The sequence below is a fragment of the Mustela putorius genome, unplaced genomic scaffold, assembly GCF_011764305.1.
Source record: "Mustela putorius furo isolate JIRA1106 unplaced genomic scaffold, ASM1176430v1.1 tig00004035_pilon_pilon_pilon, whole genome shotgun sequence".
NCBI classification, from domain to species: Eukaryota; Metazoa; Chordata; class Mammalia; order Carnivora; family Mustelidae; genus Mustela; species Mustela putorius.
Window position 1 is genome coordinate 1,626,611 of NW_025422171.1, and position 23,097 is coordinate 1,649,707.

At 43.8% G+C, this 23,097-nt stretch overlaps 1 protein-coding gene across 2 annotated transcripts; it reads right to left on the reverse strand.

The window, feature by feature from the left end:
- Positions 1–593: 593 nt before the first annotated feature.
- On the reverse strand, positions 594–21,200 carry GJA3 (gap junction protein alpha 3). 2 transcript variants are annotated; one of them, XM_004778248.3, is made up of 2 exons: positions 20,742–21,200; positions 594–3,953 (listed from the first exon to the last, which is right to left on the reverse strand). In XM_004778248.3, exon 2 carries the CDS (start codon positions 3,934–3,936, stop codon positions 2,599–2,601), a length of 1,338 nt encoding a protein of 445 aa, XP_004778305.1. In that variant the 5' UTR covers positions 3,937–3,953; positions 20,742–21,200; the 3' UTR covers positions 594–2,598. The 2 variants fall into 2 exon arrangements, with proteins under 2 accessions (XP_004778305.1, XP_044928339.1); XM_045072404.1 differs by lacking the exon at positions 20,742–21,200 and adding an exon at positions 20,206–20,421.
- Positions 21,201–23,097: the final 1,897 nt, after the last annotated feature.

A 23,097-nucleotide genomic window follows, 5' to 3' on the forward strand; every position in this document is an offset into this window, starting at 1 on the left:
TAGCAACACAGTGGGACACCTGCTTTCATTTTTTACATGAATTGAAATCAGAACACTGCTCTGAAAAAATACTATGGGCACTGTTTTATCACAGAATATTACTTCTTTATAAATGAGTGATTTTCAAGGAGGTGAATCAAATTTCACACTCCTACTCATGCACGACACGGGCCAGCTAGACTATGGTCAATTCACAATATTGGCATCTTCATCAACATGTGGTGGATAAAATCCAATTTTAAAATGTAAAAACTAAATACAATTATAGCTCTCACACTCATCTCCAACCCCAGCCAAAATCAAATTGTGGGTAAATCAGAAGCTTTCTATTAACATTTATTATGGGAGAACCTAAAGGACCAGTGTTCACATCCACTTTGGCTGTCTGTAAACTGAATTGTGACCAAAGCTATTTTTTTTTTAAATCAGAATGCTGTTTTTTTTTTTTTTAAAGATTTTATTTATTTATTTGACAGAGAGAAATCACAAGTAGTCGGAGAGGCAGGCAGAGAGAGAGAGAGGGAAGCAGGCTCCCTGCTGAGCAGAGAGCCCGATGCAGGACTCGATCCCAGGACCCTGAGATCATGACCTGAGCCGAAGGCAGCAGCTTAACCCACTGAGCCACCCAGGCGCCCAAGAATGCTTTTCAAACTAAGATTTGTTGGTGGCCCTTCTCACCCCAGAGAACTAGGTCCTACTGCATGAAGCCTAAGGCATCCACTGTAGGTGATGATCAATCTTCTCTCCTCTGCAATCTACAGTGATGAGTTGTGTCCTAGCCTGGGGAGAATGGAGAAAATAGCCACTCAATTTTCTGTAATTCTCAAATCTGTTTGAGAAAAGCCTAAAGGATATTTATGGGAAGCTGGCATCTTTCAAGCTGAGGAGATTATCTAAGTTCATTCTGCAGCAAGCATAAGGCTCTAATGAACTAGTTGCACACATTTATCTGAGAATGGGAATTGCAGTCTTCTCATCAGGTTGCTAGTGGGTCACTCTTTACCATATAAAACACAAATTACGTTTTGGAGTGTAACCCCCCATAAGTCATCGGGAAATTGGTGTTGATTTACACAAAGGAATGAATCAAATTGGCAAGTGTTTGGTGTTTTGCTGAATAAGGGCTGACAGCACTCAGTGGAAGTTGGAGTGTGAGAAGGACCGGGCTCAGCATTACCACTGTTCATTGGTTTTCAAACAAACAGCGACTCAGACACAACAGCAGGGTGTGCAGTACAGAAAATTCTGCCATGTTCCAGCCACACCCATGTAGAGAAAGAGCCTTCGCTGTCAGTGCAGCAATCCGCGTGGGTGACAAATGGGGCACACGTCCGAAATCAGCACATGCACTTACACAGGAAGTAAAACCCAGATACTTTTATTTACACTTTAGAAAGCAAACAGGCTGCCCACAAAGAATGGTTAGAAAACTCAAAGAGTTTTATTTTGTACTGTTAAAAAAAATGTAGGTCATTGATTCATCTGTATAAATAATTTTTTCTGGCAAGAGTAGTTAACTTTTAACCTTCCATTCAAAAACTTCACAACTTGAAGTACTTGAAATGCACTTAAATTTACCCTGCCTTTATTTTTTTTTAAATGGTACATTCGCATAGCAATTAGCTGACTCATAAGGTCAAAATTTCTTTTTAAAAAAGTTCAAAGTTTTACTAGTACGTAATGGGACAAATTAGCAGTCCCTTAGTCAGTATTCATTTTAATAGTATTATTTTTCTTTCATTTCTTCTGAAAGAAAGTGGGGGAAGATAGGCATTCCTGTACAATTCAGATCAAAGCACAAAGTACCAATTTAAAAATAAATACCTAAGGCATACATGCCACACTTTCATTTCAATTTCCTCAGCTGTTTAAAAATTATCTCAAGTGTTGCTGCATTTTTCCCTGCTTTCTTACCAGCAACCTCTGTGGCTCTCGCCTGCACTGACTCTGCCTCTGGAGGGTAGCTGCTCATTGTCACTTGTCACGAAGCATACAGTTTGATATCCTGGGCTTCACAGGCAATTTCAGAAACTCAAATGACACTATATGGACTTGCTCTAAATCTTTTTTTAGTGCAGTTTGGCAAATATCCCAAATGAAGTTCAAGGTATCAAACAGAGATAGTGCTAAATGTGTCTACAACTTTCTGGGCAGCCCAGAGGCTCTGGAGAGAATAGGAATGGAAAACCTAATTGCCCCGAGCTGAAGTGACTGCAGACACCTGTTGCTTTACCACAGCAGAACAGTTACCCACAGAGACAGCAGGAGCCCAAGGCTGGGCAGCAGCACCTGCAAAGGTGGCCCAGGTTGCTGGACTCTTGGGTTGTTGGGAATATCTTTAAAGGTCAACAGCCCCTGCACCCACTTTGCCCCTACCTCCCCATCTCAGCAAACGTGGACGTTCTCCCCACTCTACCTCACAGTGTTAAGAACAGCAAGCATGGACACACAGAAACCTGCTCTCTTCCGGTTGATCTTCCCTTCCTCCACTCCAGTGCTCTCTCACTCCAGGCTTTCTCTACCTGCAGACTGGAACTGCTCTTTTGTTTTTGGTTGCTAGAAAAGAGGTTATTATAACGCTGTCTGGAGAGACCACCACTAGATGGCCAAGTCATTGGGTCTGGCCCGACCGCCACTGGACTTACTAGCCTTGCTTGATCGTCCGGGGTCTGCTGGGAGCAAGGGAGGCACGTGCATCTCCACTGCGGTGGTCACTGGCTGCTCCTCCCCATCATCGGGAGTCACTTCCAATTTGCTCTCTCCCAAGCTGCTGCCGTTGCCATTCTCCAACAGGCCAGGTGCACTGCTTCCCACACCACCCTCCTGAGGGAGCTCCTTGGTGCTGCCTGTAGGGCTCAGGGATGCAGAACCCGAAGCTGGAAGGGAGGCCCTCCTAGCAGAAGTCTGCTGCTCAGCCTCCTGGTTGGCCCAGTTCTGCTCTGTCATTAGCAGGTGGTGGTTGCCGTTGTAGAACTTGGCAGGGTGGTCCTTCCCAGGGGCCTCGGACAGGGCTGCCATGTCAAAGTCTGTTGCTGGTGGAGGGGCCCCGGGGTAGCCCGCCCCTGTGGCCTGTCCCAGAGAAGAGGCAGAGTGAGCATAGTAAGGTGGGAATCCGATGGTAACCGTGGGCGGGGCCGAGTGGGAGGGAAGAAGGAGTGGGCTTACACCCCCAGGTTTCGTGGCCCCTACCCTGGATTCAGGGGTGTCTGAGCGATAGTTGGTCATCCCTTGTTTAAGCTTCTTCCAGCCCAGGTGGTAGATCTCCAGCATGTTGAGTAAGAGGGACACGCAGGCCACTGCCAGCATGAAGATGATGAATATGGTCTTCTCCGTGGGCCTGGAGATGAAGCAGTCCACCGTGTTGGGGCAGGGCCACCGGTCACAGCGGTACAGTGGCTTCAGCTCAAAGCCGTACAGAAAGTACTGCCCAGCGATGAAGCCCACTTCGAACAGTGTCTTAAAGATGATGTTGAAGACGTAGGTCCGGAGCAGGGCCCCGGCGATTCGGATCTTGCCACGGTCATCCCTCACCGGTGGTTTGTCCTTCTGGCTGTGGCTGCCCGACCCACAGCGTGCAGCCGGCCCGTCGCTCTTCAGCAGCTCTTCCTCCCGCTCTTTCTTCTTCTCTTCCATGCGCACGATGTGCAGCACATGGCCCAGGTAGATGAGGGTGGGCGTGGACACAAAGATGATCTGCAGCACCCAGAAGCGGATGTGGGAGATGGGGAAGGCTTTGTCGTAGCAGACGTTCTCGCAGCCGGGCTGCTGCGTGTTGCACATGAAGTCCGACTGCTCGTCTCCCCACACCTCCTCGGCTGCGGCGCCCAGTACCAGGATCCTGAAGATGAACAGGACCGTCAGCCAAACCTTGCCAATGACCGTGGAGTGCTCCTGTGCGTTCTCTAATAGTCTCCCCAGAAAGCTCCAGTCGCCCATTGCTTCAGAGTGCTAACCTGCAAGGGAACATCGCTGGTTAATAGGAAGCCTAAGGTTGGCAACCTGTAGGGTCCAAACATCCCTAGGGGCAGGCCTCGGCAGATGGCGCTGGAATATCGCTGCTGGGGGAGCTGTAGTCCCACTTCCAAACCAGGGAGGCGCTGCAGAGCTTTCTACAGCATGAGTGTGAGTGTGCGTGTGCGTGTGCGTCCACCGTCGCGCTGAGCAGGGTTACAGAAACGCCCTCAGTGTCCGCATAACACGGAACTACTGTTACAGGACACAACGGTGACACCAAGGAGATGCCCAAGAGCGACTTAAGCCCTTCCTTCAGCGATGAGGAAACTAGAGCTCCAAAGGGAGATAACTTGCCTGAGGAGAAAATAACTCTCCCCTGGCTTCTAACTCCCCATCCTGCTCTCTTCCAGGGCCCAGTCTCCAAGGCAGCTCTGGTGCTGTGGGGTACACAGCTTGGGTCCTTTACTAACCTCACCCTTTCTGTTCCTGTGAGATTACAGCAACTCTCCCCCTGATGAAATCATAACTTCTACCACACATTAACCTACTACCTATTATTTCCTTTCTTTTTCACTTTGCAAATGTTCCATGCATGGTTAACTCACTGCGCGTCCCCAGGCAGGAGCCTGTGTCTCCGTCTGTAACATGGGGCGACGCTCATTGTTTTGGGTGCGGTGAGCTGCACCCTAGGTGGACGGAGGGCCCGCAGGCGGCCTCTGGGAAGGTAGCGGTGTTCCGCAGACACAGGGGACCAAGATTGCAAGGTGTCCTCCCTGTCGCTACTGTTCAAACAGGCCAAATGCTTCCAGCTAAAGCCAAAAGAGCTCTGTTCTCTCATTCTTCGCTAAGGAAAGCGGCCCAAGCTCCAAGTGTATGTACAAATTCCGGCAGCCTTAAAAACACTCTTCTCTTCTTGAATTTTAAAATGTTTAAAAATATTGACTTTTATGAATTGGTTCAGAGGCAGATAAACAAAACATATTTTATTCACCATGATCTAAAGAAAAGACAACTAACTGTTAACCCTCTCCTAGAATAAACTTTCAAGCCTTTGTTTTGGTCATTTGAGGTCTTTAGAAAAATATTACCATTCACATATCGCACCAGCCTCCTTGTCCTATATTGTGACTGGTATCTGTTCTATTTGGCATGTTCTTGGCAGGTAAAATATTTTAATTTAGAAACTTAATTACTGAACGTGAAACAACGCACTCTTCCATGAAGGAATGTCAGGTGTTACATACTAGGTTACATCCTGCTTCTCCTCAACCCAGCTCCTCCTTAGACAGTCATGGGGTCCCTAACTGGCATCTCTGCCCCTAGCCCCGGCCCCTCCCTTCAATCTGCTGGAGATTCTCCTCTGGGGCATAAGACAAAAGGCTTGCATAGTGTGGACCATCCTTCAGTCCCTGAACAAACACTGGTGATACCAAACTTCCTGTGGTCCCTGGGACTCTGCGGTTAGGCCTTTGCACGTGCTAGCTCTTCAACCTGAAACTTGGCCCCAATCCAGGGACTGGCCTATTGACCTGTCACTTACCTCCTCTCTCCCTTCAAGAGTGGCCAACTCAGGCTAACACAGGGGCCCTGTGTTTTCTCTTCCCCCTTATCATGGCCCTGGCTTAATGGCTCTTGCTCTCTTTACATTCCAGGAGGTTCTTTCCATCCTCCCACACCTTCTAACATCCTCTCTCCTTGCTGTCCCCAGACAGCCACAGCCTTCTGAGTTTCTATAGGAAACCACCTTTAACCACCTTCACTTCTTGTGAACTTTCTCCTTTACTCTAGTTTTGAGCTTGGGGTTTGCATGCGTAACCTTTCCTCCTTGATGTCTGTAGTGCATTTCTGGAAATCTCTAAGAAAAGATCGGCGTGGGGTAAATACTTAATACTTAAATACTTAATACTTCTTCCTGCTACCTTCCCAGTCTTGTTGAGCACAACACAACGTGCTGAAAAGGAGTCAAAGCAACATGCCTGATAGGTTCTCCCCATAAGCCTGGTAGCCCATAACACCATGAGGAGGGTTCGCTTCTCACAGAGGCTGAAAGTGTCGCTGCCATTTCCCTGCAGGGCCAGGGAGGCAAAAAAGCAAATTTTTCACAGTAAAGACCCAGCCCTCCCCAAATGCCCATTCTGCACCTGTTGAGAAACATGGGGCTAGGTAAATATTTATGCAACTAGTAAATCAGATGAGGAGGATAGGGCAGGTGCTTGTGGCATCTTGCTACTCTTCTTTACTGGCTCAGCCTCTCCAGAGTTCTTTAGGTTCTTTAGGTCTGGGTGCTGCAAAACACTTTCAGATAGATAGCCTTCAGTTTCCATCATGACCTCTGATTGTAACCTAGAGAAACACGATGTGTCACCATGCACATACTTAGCGGGTACTCTGGTAGTTGCTGAGACTCAGTAAGTCCTAAAGATGGGGTGACTAAGAGTGTGTCCGAAATGGGGATGCCCATGGCTCATGCTCTGTGTGGTAGCATGCACCGGAAGACTTTTCTTGGAAAGGAGCTTAGTAATGTGTATGAAGAGATATAAAAGCCATGATACCTCTAACCTGTAGTTCTACTCCTGTAACATCATACCAAAGAAATAATCAGAGATTTTGATGAATGGATAAACATGGATATTTACTAGGAATTACTTATAAGAAGGAATAATTGGAAACAGAAGTGTCCACTAAAGGACGACAAGTTAAATACATAATAGTGCCCAAGGCTGACGCCAGAATCTGGCTTAACCCAGATCCTACTCCCAGTCTTCCTCTCCCTTGCCTGCCTGACTGGGAAGGGAAATGCTTGCTTTCCTACTTCTTTCTGTTATATCCAATAAGGTGTAAGAAGTTGGCTTGGGGAGCTTCTGGGAAAGATTTTGGTTTTCTAATAAAAGGGCAGATGCTACCTTTGCTGTCCCTTCCCCCTTCTTCCCATAGTGAGTACAGATGTGGAGCCTGGAGCTGGGCAGTCCCCTTGCAAGCATGTGTCAATAAAGTGTGAGGGAATGGTCAAGAAAGTCCAAGGCACCTATTGTGACATTATGGACCTGCTGGATCACACCCAACAGCAATCTCCAGATTTATGTGAAGGAAAAATCTCTATTTGATCAAGTTAGGTTTTCTATGGCCTATAGACAAAAGAATTCCCAACTGATACTCTCCTTTTAATTCTTTATACAATAAAGACAGGCATAAATGAAAAGCTATGGTTCATTCATAACTACCAAAATAACACTCATAACTACTGAAATACAAGGTATTCACTAGATATAATTTTTAAGATCGTTAATGACATGAAGAGATATTCATGCTGTAATGTTAAATAACAAAAGCTTAATACAAAACTCTAGTCTGATACCACACATTTTACACATTCATCTATGCAAAAGGAAGAGCAAGAATGATACCGAAATGTTAACCATAGTATTTCTAGAACTGGTTGATTTTCATTTATTTTCCTATTCCTTTGCATTTTCATCATGTTTATCATCATAAAGGATTAATGACCATGACTTTCATGTTTCAAAGTTCTAGTTTTTGCAAAAGTCTGATTCCTCTTATTATTCTTTAATTATGGTTTCTACTCCATAGACCTCTTGATAAGCACACAAAAGACAAATACAGTAACATTATTGGCCCAATGTTAGAGGAGAATGGTCCTGGGATCTCTGAGATGCAACATGAACCCTGACAATGGTTATCACTGATGGCACAGAGCATAAATTGGATTCTCCTGCCATGGCAGTCTGCCAATTTCTTCCAAAGTAAGGACCAGGCTGTTTGTATCCCATCACTGACTGCTGAGTCTTATTACTACTACACTTCACACTTTGGGTTTATTATTTTTTTTTAAAAAAGATTTTCTTTATTTATTTGATAGAGAGAAAGAGAGAAGGAGAGAGAGTACACAAGGAGGGGGAGTAGCAGGCAGAGGTAGAGGGAGAAGCAGCTCCCCCTGAGCAAGGAGCTGGATACAGCTCCATCCCAGGACCCTGGGATCATGATCCAGCTTAACTGACAGAGCCAGCCAGGCACCCCACAGTTTGGATTTTGTTTTGGAAATGTATGAATGAATGAAGAAAAAAACTAACAAGAGGACCGAACCATCTATGGGAAGACTAGCAGTATGGGTCGAGATCAGATCAAAATCAGAGCCTCCAAAGCAGAAGCGACATCCACCTCTCTTCAGAGCCATCCAAGTCTGCTCCAGACACCACACAGATGTTCTTAAGATGTTTTGTCAATCTCACTTTTTAATCATATCCCTAAGACCAATTCCGTGAGAAAACGACAGGGGAGGAGTGAAGCACACCCAGAACAGCAGAGCTCTGCTGGCTACGTACAAACAACAGACAACAAAGTGATCCACTTTGGGCTGACATCAAGTGAGACAAACACGGTGACTGAATGAAATATCTTTCTGCTTGAAAGAGAAAAATGGGTTTATTCTTATTGTCAGTGTACAGGGTCAATTCAAGACAAAACTAGAGCAATTCCTGAAAGCTCACACTGGGAGTGCTTGTGAACTACTTATAGAGCACCACAGCTACAATACTGAGCACTTTTGAGAGAACTGGTCTACCTCAGTGGTAGTGGGATTCTATATTACTTGGATGCGATATGAATCTCCATGAGATGACATTTAACTTGTTTTTACTTTGATTTCAATGAAAACTTAGATTCTGACATTACTGCAAAACAAGATCTTACATTGTATAGCTTATGTGGCTGCTTCCATGTTCTTCTGAGAGTTATATTTTCCCTCTCAAAGTTACACAGTTTCCCCTTGGCCTTCAGGATACGCTGAGTGTCCCTTCAGATCCATCAATGGCTATTTGTCTAGTTACAATCTTGTGCTCAACTCTGGGCTGCACATTCTGTTGAATAGCGTGGAGGTAAAAACATGGTCTCTATCTTGAAATCTATCTGTGGAGATGGGAAACTTCAGGAAAATGGGGGAGCTATGTGGGTGCAGAGGGATTCTAGAGAAAAGAGATTTTAATACCAGAACACATAGCCAGGGAAAGCCAGCCAGGGAAGGGTGATATTTGAGCTGGGTTTGGGAGAGGGAGTTTGGATAGGAGAAGAGGGATGCTTTTGCCTGTTTGTGATTCATAGGAGTGAATTTCAAGGCCAGAATGGCGTTCCCATGGCAGTGTGATCTGGCATGGCTGAAACAGGGGCCTTGTACTAGAGCAGTGAGTTTAGATGGCTGCTTCTGCTCAAAAGAGCTAGACGGGCTGCACTCTGAACATAACAGCCGCTCAATAAACACTGGTGGGATGAATGAAAAGACATCGAGAGCAGAGAGATATGCTGAAAGCGCTGTTCAGAAAAGAAAGCGTCCCTCTAACAAGGACTCAGGAAGAGTGGTAATCTCTGAGTGAGTGCTGAAGGCCCCAGCTAGATTACAGCGGGGGTGAATGGAAAAAGTAAGGACAGAAAGGAGACACAGTCTGCAGACAAAAATAAAGCAGAATGTAGAGTCTGCCTAGTCAGAGACTGAAAGAGAGAGAGGCATGGAAAAAAGACAAGCCTCCTATTTCTGAGCCCAAGTGGGAAAACCAGGGGGCCATTTGAAGAGAAAAACATTTGGGAGGCGTGTTAATATGGGATTGGAAGAAAGGATGAATACTCTGGTTTTGTGACTGTATGAATCAAAAGTAGTGGTGGGAGATATGAGTGAAACTGTCCAGGAGGAAGCTGGAGGCATGGAAGTAGAGAAGACTGGGCAGAGGGTCCACAGTGTGCCTCCACCTCTCCTGAGTGAAGAAGGTAGAGCAAAGAAAGCACCAAGGACAGAATTCATGGAAAATCCAGCGAAACAGAGGAGGAGCAGTGTGGGAAAATACTCACTGCACACAGTGTGTGCAGCCAGTGCTTTGGTGAAGGATGGCAGGACTGACCAAGTGAGTAAGAGCCCAAGACTAAGCAATGACAGACAGCAGCAACCCCCAGATAGTGTGGAGGGAAGGGGCATTCCTCGGGGGAGGGGGGCAGACAGGTTCATATTGCTTGGGCTGTATTTATTTTGTTATCAAAATAATATCAAATAACATCAAAAGAGAAGACCCTTTCTTCCTTATGGAATTGACCCCAACATTAGCTTTACCTGAGCTACTAAGATTGAATGTTTGCATTTTACTTTGCCCAAGAAGCACCAGAATCCCCCTCACCTGCTGGGAATACTGTTCACATCAGAAGGCATATTCTCTGAGAGCGGCCAACAAGACTGGAGAACTAGGGCAACACAGAAGTGCGGAAGCCAAAGGAGGGCTTTGAAGAAGGAGGTGACTAACAGTGTCAACATTCTTTGGCGTGTTCAGATGGATGGACATAAAGAAAAGGCCCTTGGATCTCCCAGGGAAGCCACTGATGGTCTTTAAATGCTCAGTCCAGTGGGAGCTCTGGGGCAGAAACAAAAGTTCAGGCCCGTGGTTAAAGAGGTAGAATGTGGGAGAGAAATGGAGACATGGTATGGAGAGCATTTGTTCAATAAGTCTAGAACTTAAAGGAAGGAGAGATGCAAAATGGATAAAAAGTGGGGGAATAAGGCTCCGAGGAGGCATTTCTGAGATAGGGAGGGCTGTGGATGTTTGGCATCAAAGTGGTGGAGTCATGGGTACAGGAGGGTGGAGGGACAGTCAGCCTGCTCAGCACCAGGAAGGGGCAAAAGGGCGGGAGAGGGGCTGAGAAGGCAGATGTAGGGCGAGTGCTCTCCAAAGTGATGACAAGACTCTTCTCAGTGAGGTCAAGCCAGAGGTCGTCTTCTCAGGCCAGGGCAGGACTTGAGCTCCTAAGAAGAAAAACGGTTTGATAACTAGGGAACAGAGAGGATGAGAAAGGAACTGGGCTCCCCGAATTCCTTGCCCAGCCAGACCTATCTATGTACAAGTTGTGGCCATGCAGTGAGGACTGAGTGAAAGCTACTACGTGGGAGGCATTCAGCGCTGAGCAAAGCAGAGGAGTGCTGTCTGGTCTGGGAAAGACAGTGGACAGAAGAGAAGTAAGAGATGTCAGACACTGCTGTGAGCAAAGCAGAGGAGTGCTGTCTGGTCTGGGAAAGACAGTGGACAGAAGAGAAGTAAGAGATGTCAGACACTGCTGTGGGCAGACAGAGTGCTGCGGGGCAGCACAGAGGGAAGTACAGGGGCTGCGGAGGACTGGGGGCCTCCCTGAGAGGGTGACATCTGAGTGAAGAGCTGGGCCTCAGAAAGGAGGGACAAACATTCCAGGCAGAGCAAGGCTTCCAGCCGAGAGCAAACCTGGTGTGCTGCGGAAGGCGAGGACAGTATGGGGGAAGCAAAGCCAACCAGGAGCAGACAGGCAGACAAGCAGGTCAAAGAGGAAGTGGGGAGGTGGACAGACTTTGGCTTATACTCCACGTGAGATAAGAATGTACTGGAGGACTGGAACAGAAGAGTGACACAATCTGACTTACATCCTCACAGATTCCCTCTGGTTGTTGTGTTGGGAACAGGCATGGGGTAAAGGGGGCTGTGGGCAAGGGAAAAGCAGAGGGTCTGGTGAGGACACTGTACTATAATCCAGAAAAGTGACAGTGATGACAAATAGTTGAGTCTGCACAGATTCTGAAGGTAGGTCCAGCACGATGTGCTGACAGGTCAAGGGTTGGGGTAGCGCTCGGGAGACGCCAAGGTTTCTGCCCTGAACAGGAAGGGAACTGCCATTTACCAAGACGGGGAAACCAGAGGAGTTATAGGTTTGAGAAAGGCATGGGAATCACAAGTTCTATTCTGAAAATGTTAAGTTTGAGATACCTATTAGACGTGTAACTGTTAAAGCTGGAGATAAACATTTGGGAGTCATCATCAAACCCTGAGACTGGACTGAGATTATCTAAGGGCAGGGGAGAAGGACAAGGAGGCTGAAGACCATGCCCTGGGGCACTCCAGCATCTTCAGGTTGAATACAGAAGGACAAACTTGCAAAAGATCTGCTTATTAGGAAATGTAACTCTTAGTTTGGAATAACACCCAAAATGTATCATTTGTATTCTGCTTGATTCTCTTTTGTACCAATATTTTGACACTGAAAACATTGTTACTTGGGGCACCTGGGTGGCTCAGTGAGTTAAGGCCTCTGCCTTCAGCTCAGGTCATAATCCCAGGGTCCTGGGATGGAGCCCCGCATCGGGGCTCGCTGCTCTGCAGGGAGCCTGCTTCCTCCCCTCTCTCTGCTTGCTTCTCTGCCTACTTGTGATTTCTCTCTCTGTCAAATAAATAAAATCTAAACAACAACAACAACAACAACAAAAAAGCATTGTTACTTGGTCAGTAAATTAGAGGTAATACAACATGGAGTATGGCTAGGCAAACTAATTTTCTGCCTGTTTGTGATTGCTTCGAACATTGTGGAGTAGGATTTTGAGTCACGTATAGGCTCAGCCAGAAAGAGTTCTATGTTCCATTAGTAACGTCTGCTGGGGTTTGGGATGAGGCAGCATAGCTCAAATGCTAATTTTCTTTTTGCCATTCCTGACTTGGCACAAATATTAAAAGAACATGGTAGGCTGAGCTAGTCACAATATGATACAATGAAAAAGGGCTTATCTAGTTATCTTCTTCGCAGGTGGAAAGCTGTTTTCCATTAGCTTCTTTTACATCTACCTGCCTCTTTGAAGTGCTCCCATTTAAGACCGTAAGTTCCAGATGCCACAGGACCTAGCCCATGGTGCTATGTACTTACCACACTTTTTCCATAATTCTGGTTTGACTCTTTAAAAAGAAACCAGAAATCAGAAAAAAATCACCAAAATAACCAAAGACCCTTTCTTCTTTTACTCTGCAACATCAATTCCAATGTTTAGCTTTGTCTGAGCTTCTAAGACTAAAGAGCAAGAAGGGAACTAGACTTTTAAAACCTGGCCCAATGTCACTTAACAACACAGAGGCACAGCATTGGGAAAAGTTCAACCACATAGACAAGCATGAAAGAGGGAAAAAATCGAACCTCTGAAGTTTCAGATTAAACAACACGCAACATTGTTTTCCATCTCCAGAAGACAACAACTGATCACACCAACCAGCAGGACACCTAATGGCAACAGTTCTAGATATACTTGGTATCTGGTACAACAAGTCCCCCAACTCTGTTCTTCATATTTTCTAGACAATTTCTGGCCTTTCATTTTATCCATACGAAATTTAGGTAGAGCTTGTCAAGTTCCACAAAAATCTGAGACTTGGTTTTAATGGGAATTGCATGATACTTACAGATAAATCAAACTTAGCTCTTTACAATCTAGTTTCCCCACCAATAAACACAACTGATCCACTGATGTTGACCTTCTTCATGCCTTTCAGTAGTGCTTTAGGATAATGTTCCTAAAAGATTTACACATATTTTTTGTTAGATAGATTCCTAATTTATTCTTATTCTAGTTTTTTTTTTTTTTGGTTCCAAATAGTTTTTTTCATTATAACTTTTGATTATTATTGGTACTTAGGAACATTGTTTTAATATATTGATCTTTGTATCCAGCAATCTGTTAGAAAGACTTACTAGTTCAAATAGGAGATTCCTTTGGATTTTCCAAGTAACACATAATCATATCATCTGCTGTTAAGGACAGATTTGTTTCTTCCTCCCCTTGTTCTAATTCCTGTTATTTCTTTTTCTTGTCTTCTTATACTGGCCAGGACTCCTAGCACAATGTAGAGTTGGTGATATCTTCTCTCATTTTTTTCTTTAACATGAATGCTTCTGAAACTTTATCATTAAGCATGATGTTGCAAATTTTATTAGGTCAAGGAAGTTTTCTTCCAATCTTTGTTAATGGTTTGTTTGTTGTTGTTTTCTAAGTCATGAGTGAGTATTGGATTTAGTAAATTACTTTTTTCCTGCTATTGTGATTTTGAGATGGTGAAGTAACCTATTGGTCCTGATTTTATTTTTAATATTCTATCACATTCAATTTGCCACTACTTTATTTTGGAGTGCTTGTTCATACCCAAGATTGGTCTCAATTTTTTGTACTACCATTGCCATTGGCTTTTGGTAAAAAACCTATTTTAGCCTGAAAAATTAAAAATTCTCTGAATAAGCTTGTGTAAGATTTTGCTATAAGAGTTTGGGATTGATGTCTTTTTGAGGAAGCCAGCCTAGATTATAAATTCAATTTCATTAACTGTTATTTGCATAATTTGGGTTGCTATTTAAGTGAATTTTGATAGTTCATGTATTTTATTTTATTTTTTTAAAAGATTTTATTTATTCATTTGACAGACAGAGATCAGGAGTAGGCAGAGAGGTAGGCAGAGAGAGAGAGGGAGGAAAGCAGACTCCCTGCTGAGCAGAGAGCCCGATGCGGAGTTCCATCCCAGGACCCTGGGATCATGACCTGAGCTGAAGGCAGAGGCTTAACCCACTGAGCCACCCAGGAGCCCAGTTCATGTATTTTAGAAAATTTTCCATTTCTAAGTTTCAAATTTACTGGCAGAAAATCAATCATGGTATTTTCTTATGATTTTGTATGGTATTTGTACTTAGAATCCTTTATTTGGGGGGCACTGGGTGGCTCAGTGGGTTGGGCCTCTGCCTTCAGCTCATGATCTCAGGGTCCTGGGCCCCTGAGCCCTGCATCAGGCTCTCTGCTTGGTGGGGAGCCTGCTTCTCCCTGCTCTCCGCCTGCCTCTCTGCCTACTTGTGATCTATGTCTGTGTCAAATAAATAAATAAAATCTTAAAAGAAAAAGCAACAGCAGATCTTTTGTTTGGTTCCAAATCTTATTTAAGGCTTTTAAAATATTAGTTTTAGTTTTCTTTAGCTAAACAACCAGTTTTGACATGCTTGAAAAAGAATGAAAGTTTATTTTGTTATTTTTTCCAATGTCTTATCACAATGCTATATTTGTAGTATACAGAATAAATCTACAGAAAGTCCCTACGGATCTTTAATTTAAAAAAAATTTTTTTTTGAGGATTTTATTTATTTATTTGAGACATATAGTGAGAGTGGGCATAAGCAAGGGGAAGGGGCAGAGGGAAAGGGAGAAGCAGGCTCCCTACTGAGCTAGGAGCCCAACATGGGGCTTGAACCCAGACCCTGGGGTCATAACCGAAGCCAAAGGCAGACGCTTAACCAACTGAGCCACCCAGGTTCCCCCTCCATGGGTCTTTTAAATAGATAATGTGATTTTAGTATTTGCTAGTATTATTCTAAAATATGCATATATAATTTAAGGGTATTCTTTATCTTAGTGTAAAATTGTTTATTACTGTACAGATTCAAGGGATTCCTTATTTTATTATTATTATTTTTTAGTTTTTAAAAGATTTTATTTATTTATTTGACAGAGAGAGAGAGAGATCACAGTAGGCAGAGAGGCAGGCAGAGAGAGAGGGGGAAGCAGGCTCCCCACTAAGCAGACCACCCAACACGGGGCTAGGTCCCAGGTCCCTGAGATCATGACCTGAGCCAAAGACAGAGGCTTAACCCACTGAACCACCCAGGCATCCTGGATCCCTTATTTTAAATGGAAAAGCACAGGGTTTCTATTACTTAACTTTTCAGTAATCTCATGCTCTGGCAGGAGACATAACTCTCATACAGATGATGTCTCTCAGAGAGACGAACCGATTTAATGAAATTATAAAACACTAATTTTCTAACTTTTTTATCAACAATTTTAAAGCACTGTTAGAATCATATATATTTATTGTCAGAGAACAAATCTCCAGAAACATTAAATTGTTTTAAATTATACTTTATCTTTTTAGATTTTATTTTTCAAGTTATCTCTACACCCAACATGGGCCCCAAACTTATAACACCAAGATCAAGAGTTGCATACTCCACTGACTGAGCCAGCCAGGTGTACCTTAAGTTATACTTTTATTCTACTTATTTTATTTACTAAATAAGAATGGATAGACATTACTTGCCATCCATGTGTTATTATTATCCCTCTATTTTCTCTTTCATGTGGGATTTTTTTTTTTTTTTTTTAGAATTTATTTATTTATTTGACAGACAGAGATCACAAGTAGACAGAGAGGCAGGCAGAGGGAGAAAGAGAAGCAGGCTTCTTGCTGAACAGAGAGCCCGATGCGGGGCTCGATCCCAGGACCCTGAGACCATGACCCGAGCCGAAGGCAGAGGATTTAAACCACTGAGCCACCTAGGCGTCCCTCATGTGGGAACTTTTTCTTTGGGGGGATTGGATTTTAAATTATTTACAAAAAGTCACGTGCTCTTTAAATCTTTACTTGGCTAAAGTAAGTATCGTTAACACTTCTCATCTTTAGTCAAAGTGAAAAACTCAGTTTTTCTTTTGTTTTTGACATTCTGTAACTGAAAAGCAAAGTAAGAGCTAATTTTGAGTTGGAAGCAACTTAAACAACTATATTAGTTTAAAACAAATGTCTTCAATTTTTTTCAATTTTTATATTTAAGAATTACAAAATTAAAAATATCCTTAACTTCTAATCCACAGTATTTCTTCTTGAAATACTTGAATAAAATAAATAATCCTACCAGAAATTAGTATTAAGTCACCATTTCTACAATTAGAGTTCTAATATTAAGCTAGAAAATTAACAGCTGGTTGAGCTTCACTTCAATTGACAGAAAAATGTAAATAGTCAAGTATAATTAGAAACATGACTGACTTCCAATACTATTCATGCTATACTGGGCTTCCTTTTAAAACCCTCCAAATGTGTTCCCTGTTCCATTACCCTGTGGAGTCCTCCAGTTTCTCCTGCCAATTATTAAATGGCATTAAAAGTTTTAAAAATAACTTCTGTGAAAGACCTAAGAATACCACATGAAGTTTTCACTTATTTAAACATTTTACTTACACATTTTGGTGTAATTTAGCAATGATTTTAATGTGTTTCAACATTAGTCCTCAAAATTTTAGTAACTGAATAATGAAAAAAACCGTCACTACCCTTGAAGTAAAATTCAATTTACCAATATTTCCTGAAAGGTGGCTTGGTGTAAGGGTAAATAACAATAAAGAAAATTATAGGGGTACTTCCACATATTAGTGCTCTGAACAGGATCTTGACTAAAACAGACCAGGCTGTGGGAATCATATTACCAAGCGCTGACTTCATATAGTCTGGTCAGTTAAAAGGTAATTTCCCCTTATAAATCCAAATTACATCCTTCAAGAATCTTGCTCATCCGTGGAGGAAATATAGAATCACAGCATTTTAGAGCTCAAAGAATCTCAGAAGTGGTCTGGTTTATCCTCTTCATTTTACAGATGGGGATATGGGAATATGGAGGCACCGAGAGGGTAGTGTGATTTGCCGAAGGCGAAGCCCACAGTGCTGAAGCCAGCATGAAAACTCCTGACTTTTTACTCTTGGTCCAGTGTACCTTCCCCTTCCGCGTGACTTCACGGGATTATGCACCAGGCCAAACGTTGAGATGACAACAGCTGACTTTTTAGTTATATTGCTCTACCACACATTAAAATGTATGTTTAGAAAAATGGGTTAGAGTCCATTTTAAGCTTTTGCTCTTTTTCTTCCTTTCCAAAGTGGCTAAAATTGTTAAATATTATTGACATGCTAAGAACAGTCCTGTTACTCCATCATATAAATTAGCAATATCATTTTAAAGCAAATTCAGCTATTATCTTTACTCTTGTTTTAGTGAACAAAATCTCGCAGCCTTATAATTATGATATTTTATTTTTCCATTTGTATTACTGACACAAATTACATCTGTCAAAATGTTTTCTATTTTTGCAATAATAATTTCTATAGTATAAATATAATTTCACTTTTCTTGTTCAAACCCACTTCTATTAGTATACAACAGAGAAATCTCTTCTATGTTCTAGATTAAAAGATTCATTATAAGGTTAATATGAAATGGAATTTCGTGAGTGGAATGAGTGTTAATTCATAGAGATAATCAGGTGGTGTGAATGAAAAAAACATGATTTTTATGTTTAGTATCATTAGTTTGTCAACAGGAAATTTAAAGCAAACCACTAATTCTTCAAATTAAAGAAAAGATCAGAGTGCAGAAACTGTTTACATCAACTATCCTGAAGTCATACTTCTGAAGACCAAAGATTTTAAAAAAGCAGTAGAGTACTAACCTAATTATCATGATGAAGAATTTTCCACCACTGTCAGAATGAAAATTATAATTAAACTTTATCACGATTTTATTCCCTTTATGCATTATATTGAAATGGCAAAAACATACTGTTCTTAGAGACACAGGTATGCTGTTAATGATCACATGTATTAGACGTTTTTACTAAATGTCAACTTGGTAAGAACTTATCAAACACCTATCATGTGTGGGGCACGGTGCTACTAATTAAGAGATGGTCCTTACGCTCAGGAGTTTCATTCACAATCTATGGGCGAGACAGACTTGTAACAAAATGAATCAAAATATAGTAAGACAAGCGTTATATAGTCTTGGTGATGGCCACAACACAGTGGAGCAGAAAAGAGAAGGCCACTGTATGTTAATCATGAGTTTGGCTGTTTCTTAATACAGAGAACCATGCTGTCTGTACAGGGTGAAATATTTCTCAAAGGCCTTTCTGCTGTCTAAAATGTTCTGGTAATTTGGTACAGTACAAAAATAATGTGTTTACTCATGTATTTATGAACGATACTGGGGTAAAATCCTAAAAATACATATATTCTACTTATTCAGTGTTAGGTGCATGTTCAAGTAATGGTAACATCTGAAGGTTAATTATAGTTTAAATTCTTTACATACATGAGACTTTATAAAATGGCTGTGATACATACACAATTACTTTTAAGGCTCAAACGTGTAGTAAAAGTTATTTTTGTTAAGAAAACGAACGCAACTTAAAATGTAAGTAACATTCAAGGAAACTGTCACTATTGTTTTTCTTATTTGCAAACAGTGAAATTTTGTTACAATTTGATTATCTTAAGATGGCTTTAAGCCTGTTAACATCAACTGGTTAACCTAAATAACTTTGTTTAGTTTGTTATAGTAGTAAAGTTTTTGTGAATTACTCTACACTACAGGAACACGTGCATTGCCCTTGTGAGATGCTTATCTCAACATGAATCAAACTGCTGAGCCACTGGAATATGTGCCAAATTAGCTGCTGTTTACTTTGAACACACTGACCCTTGGAAAATAAGTCTCCCCTTTCCCGCTTTAATCTTTTAATATTTGTTTTGCAATATATCTCACAGGACATTGATGGGCTGTCAATGAAGTGATGTACATATCATAAATCATCAATTTGAATTCTTGAGTAATATAAACCCAAGCACAATTCACGTCTCAGCTGTTTCTATACAACCATTTTTAACTGACATGTTTTGGCGGTATCTCGGTAAAGTAAAAACTGGGGAACTCCACTTGTCCCTAAAGACCCAGTCACAGATATTCATGAACTTAGAGCTCTGTAAACTGGGATGAATTCTGCTCACTAGAGTGTAGAGGAGACTGCAAGGCAAATACACCCGCATCGCTGCAATTTACTGTCAGACAGCCCCTAAAAGAAGGGATGACTGTAGAATGCAGATAAGTGTTTTTCCACTCTTCTGTAAATTCTTTATACTTAAACACACCATAACAAGCATATAGGTCAAGGAATTGGATCATGGTACTTACAACTAAAGCGTTTCTTAAAAGAAAAGAAAAGAGAAAAGAAAAGAGAAACTTTCAATAAGTTTCCTTAAAGAAGTAGGCGAGCCAACATCTCCTAAAAGACACCAACACGACTCTGTAGAAAGCGTGGCGATGCTAAACGCTAGCAGCTGAACTCCGTGTCTCGCGGCTGTGGTATCTGTTCAGAGTGTCCAAGTATTTAAGCAGTCCTTAAGATCCCATTAGATATGAAGTTCTAGAGCCACTCCAGCTTCCCCACTCAAGGGGGAAAGCACCATCAAGAAAACATTTTCAACCCCAGCCCTCCGCCATCCACCAAGGAAAGCCATTACGCAGCAGAGAACTGGCGCTCCCAGAGATCTCCAGGAGCAAAGAAACATCGGTTATTCCCAAAGTTCTCCAGAAAGTTTCCTGAGCCCCGCTCTCTAGCCCTGCCGCTCCCACCACTTTCCCAAAGATTCCCGAAAGAATTCGAAGAGGCCGGCAGCCGCAAACAGGCAGCGGGGCTCCGGCTCCCGCTCGCTCCGCCCCGGCCCGCGCGAGCCCATCTGGGGAGGTCGGAGGCGCCGGCGGCCCGCCAGTCCTTCCGCCCCGGGGCTGTCCCCCGGCCCTCAGCGCCTGGACCTCTGGGGCGCCCGGTTCTGCGCTTACCCCGCTCTGCCGCGGCGGCGACCCGGGTGCTCTCCTTCTCGAGCAGGGCTCCCGGCCGCTCTGAAAAGGAGAATTTCTCTTACACGTGCGGTGCAACTTAACGCGTGCGCCCCGCGCAAGGGCCGGGCCTCCCCGCCCCGGCGGCCATCCCCGTGGCCCCAGTGCGCCCAGCGCTCGCGCCCCCAAGCAGCAGCCGGGGCCGCCGTGCCACGCCCCCGCCGCCTCCACCTCAGCCTGGGGGCCCAGCAGGGGCGGTGCCAGGGCGCAGCGCAGGGCCCCCGCCCCGCCGCCCCACTGCGCCCCTCATTCTCATCCCGCACCCGCATACCGCCGCTCGTCCCCCATCCTGCACACCCACCTGCAGCCGCTTCCCACCTCGCACCCGCAGATACCCATTATCTCCCGCCAGCCTGCACCTGCCCCACACTACACATACAGTCGCACCACGCCTGCACCCCTCATTTCGCAACCATAAACTCATTCCCACTTGAACTTGCACCCGTCACCCTGCAACCGTCCGGCTTTCCCACCCGCACCTGCATCCTGCGCCCCATCCACGGGGGCGCCCTCCTGCTCTGGATGTGGAGCCTGGGGCTCTTTCCTGACGCTGGGCTCCCGCGGGCCTCGTGTCTGTCTCCACTGAAAGCACGAGGCCGGCAAGGGAGGAGGGCGAGGGCGAGCGAAGGGCGCACTGGTTCAGGCCCTGCGGGCCCCAGGGGTGCCCTTCGCGCGCACGTGCGTCGGCCGGGCCATCCAGCTCCCGCTTGTCCTCTAAGGGCTGAGCCGCAGCGCTGGGGGCTCTTCTGAACCGGGTGGGTAGTTCCCGCGTGGGCGTTGGGGCGTCTTGCCGTCTCCCCTTCCCCGAGTTTCGCAGCCGGGGGACGCGATTCTAGACAGCCAGCGCTGGGCTGGGGCCACTGAAAAGGGGGTTCCCACGTAACCTGGCCGAATCGACCAAAGAAGAGCCAGGGCCGCAACGTGGATGCTGTCGAGGGCCGTGCCAGAGCAAAGGCTGGAGCGCGTCCCGGGAAAGGAGCCGAGGAGCTATAAATAGTGGCCGTGAGCCTGGTTCCCGTCAAACACACTTAATTTAGCCGGCGGTCATAGGGATTCTTTTGTGTGTGTGCGTGTGTGTGTTTTTAAAGACCTTGCTCCGATGCACTTGAGACTTGGCCCTGCCCAAGGTGACAGGGAAGGTGTTCCTGCAAGTCACTCCTTCTTATTGGTAGTAGTGACCAGATGCTAGAGCAAAGGTTAGCCTGCTTGCCCAGACTGGGGTGAAGGTTTTAACATCTTTCCTCCCCAGAGCTGGTACTGCACACACTTCAAAGGAAAGCCAACGCCAAAAGGCCACCTTGCAAGGAAGGAATCCAGTCCCTGCCTGTTACTGTCTCCGCTCAGTTTCGGTGGACTCTTGAATTCCCTCTGCGCCTCCGGGTTTGCTTTTGCATACTCAAGGTTTAAGCGTGGGGCTTGGCCTGGACAAGATAGTTAATAAATATTAGTTGGCTGAATTTTGCTGGCCATTCTAGAAGCTGAAAATGATTGTAGAATTACCTTTATGAGTGGTGGATTTATTGCAAGAATGTGGCGAGATTAGAATCTTTGATTGTTTTCAAATTTCCATGGAACAGCTTCCATTGATTACCCTCATTAGAATTTAGATCTGTTCTGATTAGCAATGTGCTTGTCCTAGGGAATTTACTTATTCAGTTCTGATCTGAACTGAAGGTTATCCCAGGGATGAAAGAAAAGTAAGCTTCTAAAGGCAAATCTAAAGTACCTACTTCCTTGAAAAACTTGAAGGTGTATGTATGTAGTAGGTGGTGGTCATGTAGACTTAGTTTTTCTTTTTTTTAAATTGAGAAATACTGTTCTATAAGGCCTTCAAATATTTTTCTTTATTTATTCATTATTAAAGATTTATTTGTTCATTTTTAGAGAGAAGGGGAGAAAGTGTGTGAGGCAAAGGGAGAGGGAGAGAATCTCAAGCAGACTCCTGGGTGAGTAGGGAACCCTATGCAGGGCTGGATCCCACCACCAGAGACCATGACCTGAGCCAAAGTTGAGTCAGAAGCCTAAGGATTGAGACACCCAAGCATCCCTTTATTTTTATTTTTAATTGAACTGTAGTTGCTATAAAATATTAATATTAGTTTCATGTATATAACATAATTATTTGACAATTATATACATTATGAAATGGTCATAGCAATACATGTAATTATCTGTCACCATACAAAGTATTACAGTATTATTGGCTATAATACATTATGCAGTACTTTTCATCCATGTGACTGGTTTATTTTGTAACTGGAAGTTTGTAAGTGAAATAAGCCAATCACAAAAAAGACAAGTATTGTATTATTCCACTATGTCAGGTACCTAGAGTAGTCAAAATCATAGAGACAAAGAAATGGTGGTTGTTAGGGGCTGGGGGAAGAGAGAATGGGGATTTTGTGTTTTGTGGGAACAGAGTCTCAGTTTGGGAAATGAAAAAGTGCAGACAGATGGTGATGGTGGTTGTAGAGCATTGTAAATGTACTTAATACCATAGAACTGTACAATTAAACGGTTAAAATCTTGAATATTATGTGTTTTTACTACAATAAAAATATTAAAAATGATAGTGTGTAAAGACAAGCAGAATTAAGAAAACAGTGATTTCTTTACTACACCTGTCACATTGTATATTTTCTAGGTAGACAACTAAGATCTTAATCATATGATATGCTTTTTATTTATTTGACAGAGATCACTAGTAGGCAGAGAGACAGGCTCAGGCAGGGTGGTGGTGGGGGAGCAGGCTCCCTGCCGAGCAGAGAGCTCGATGCAGGGCTCTATCCCAGGACCCTGGGATCATGACCTGAGCCAAAGGCAGACAATTAACCA

Bases quoted from the DNA above. Each gene is read 5' to 3' on its own strand.
- GJA3 (XM_004778248.3), bottom strand. From the start codon at position 3,936: ATGGGCGACTGGAGCTTTCTGGGGAGACTATTAGAGAACGCACAGGAG.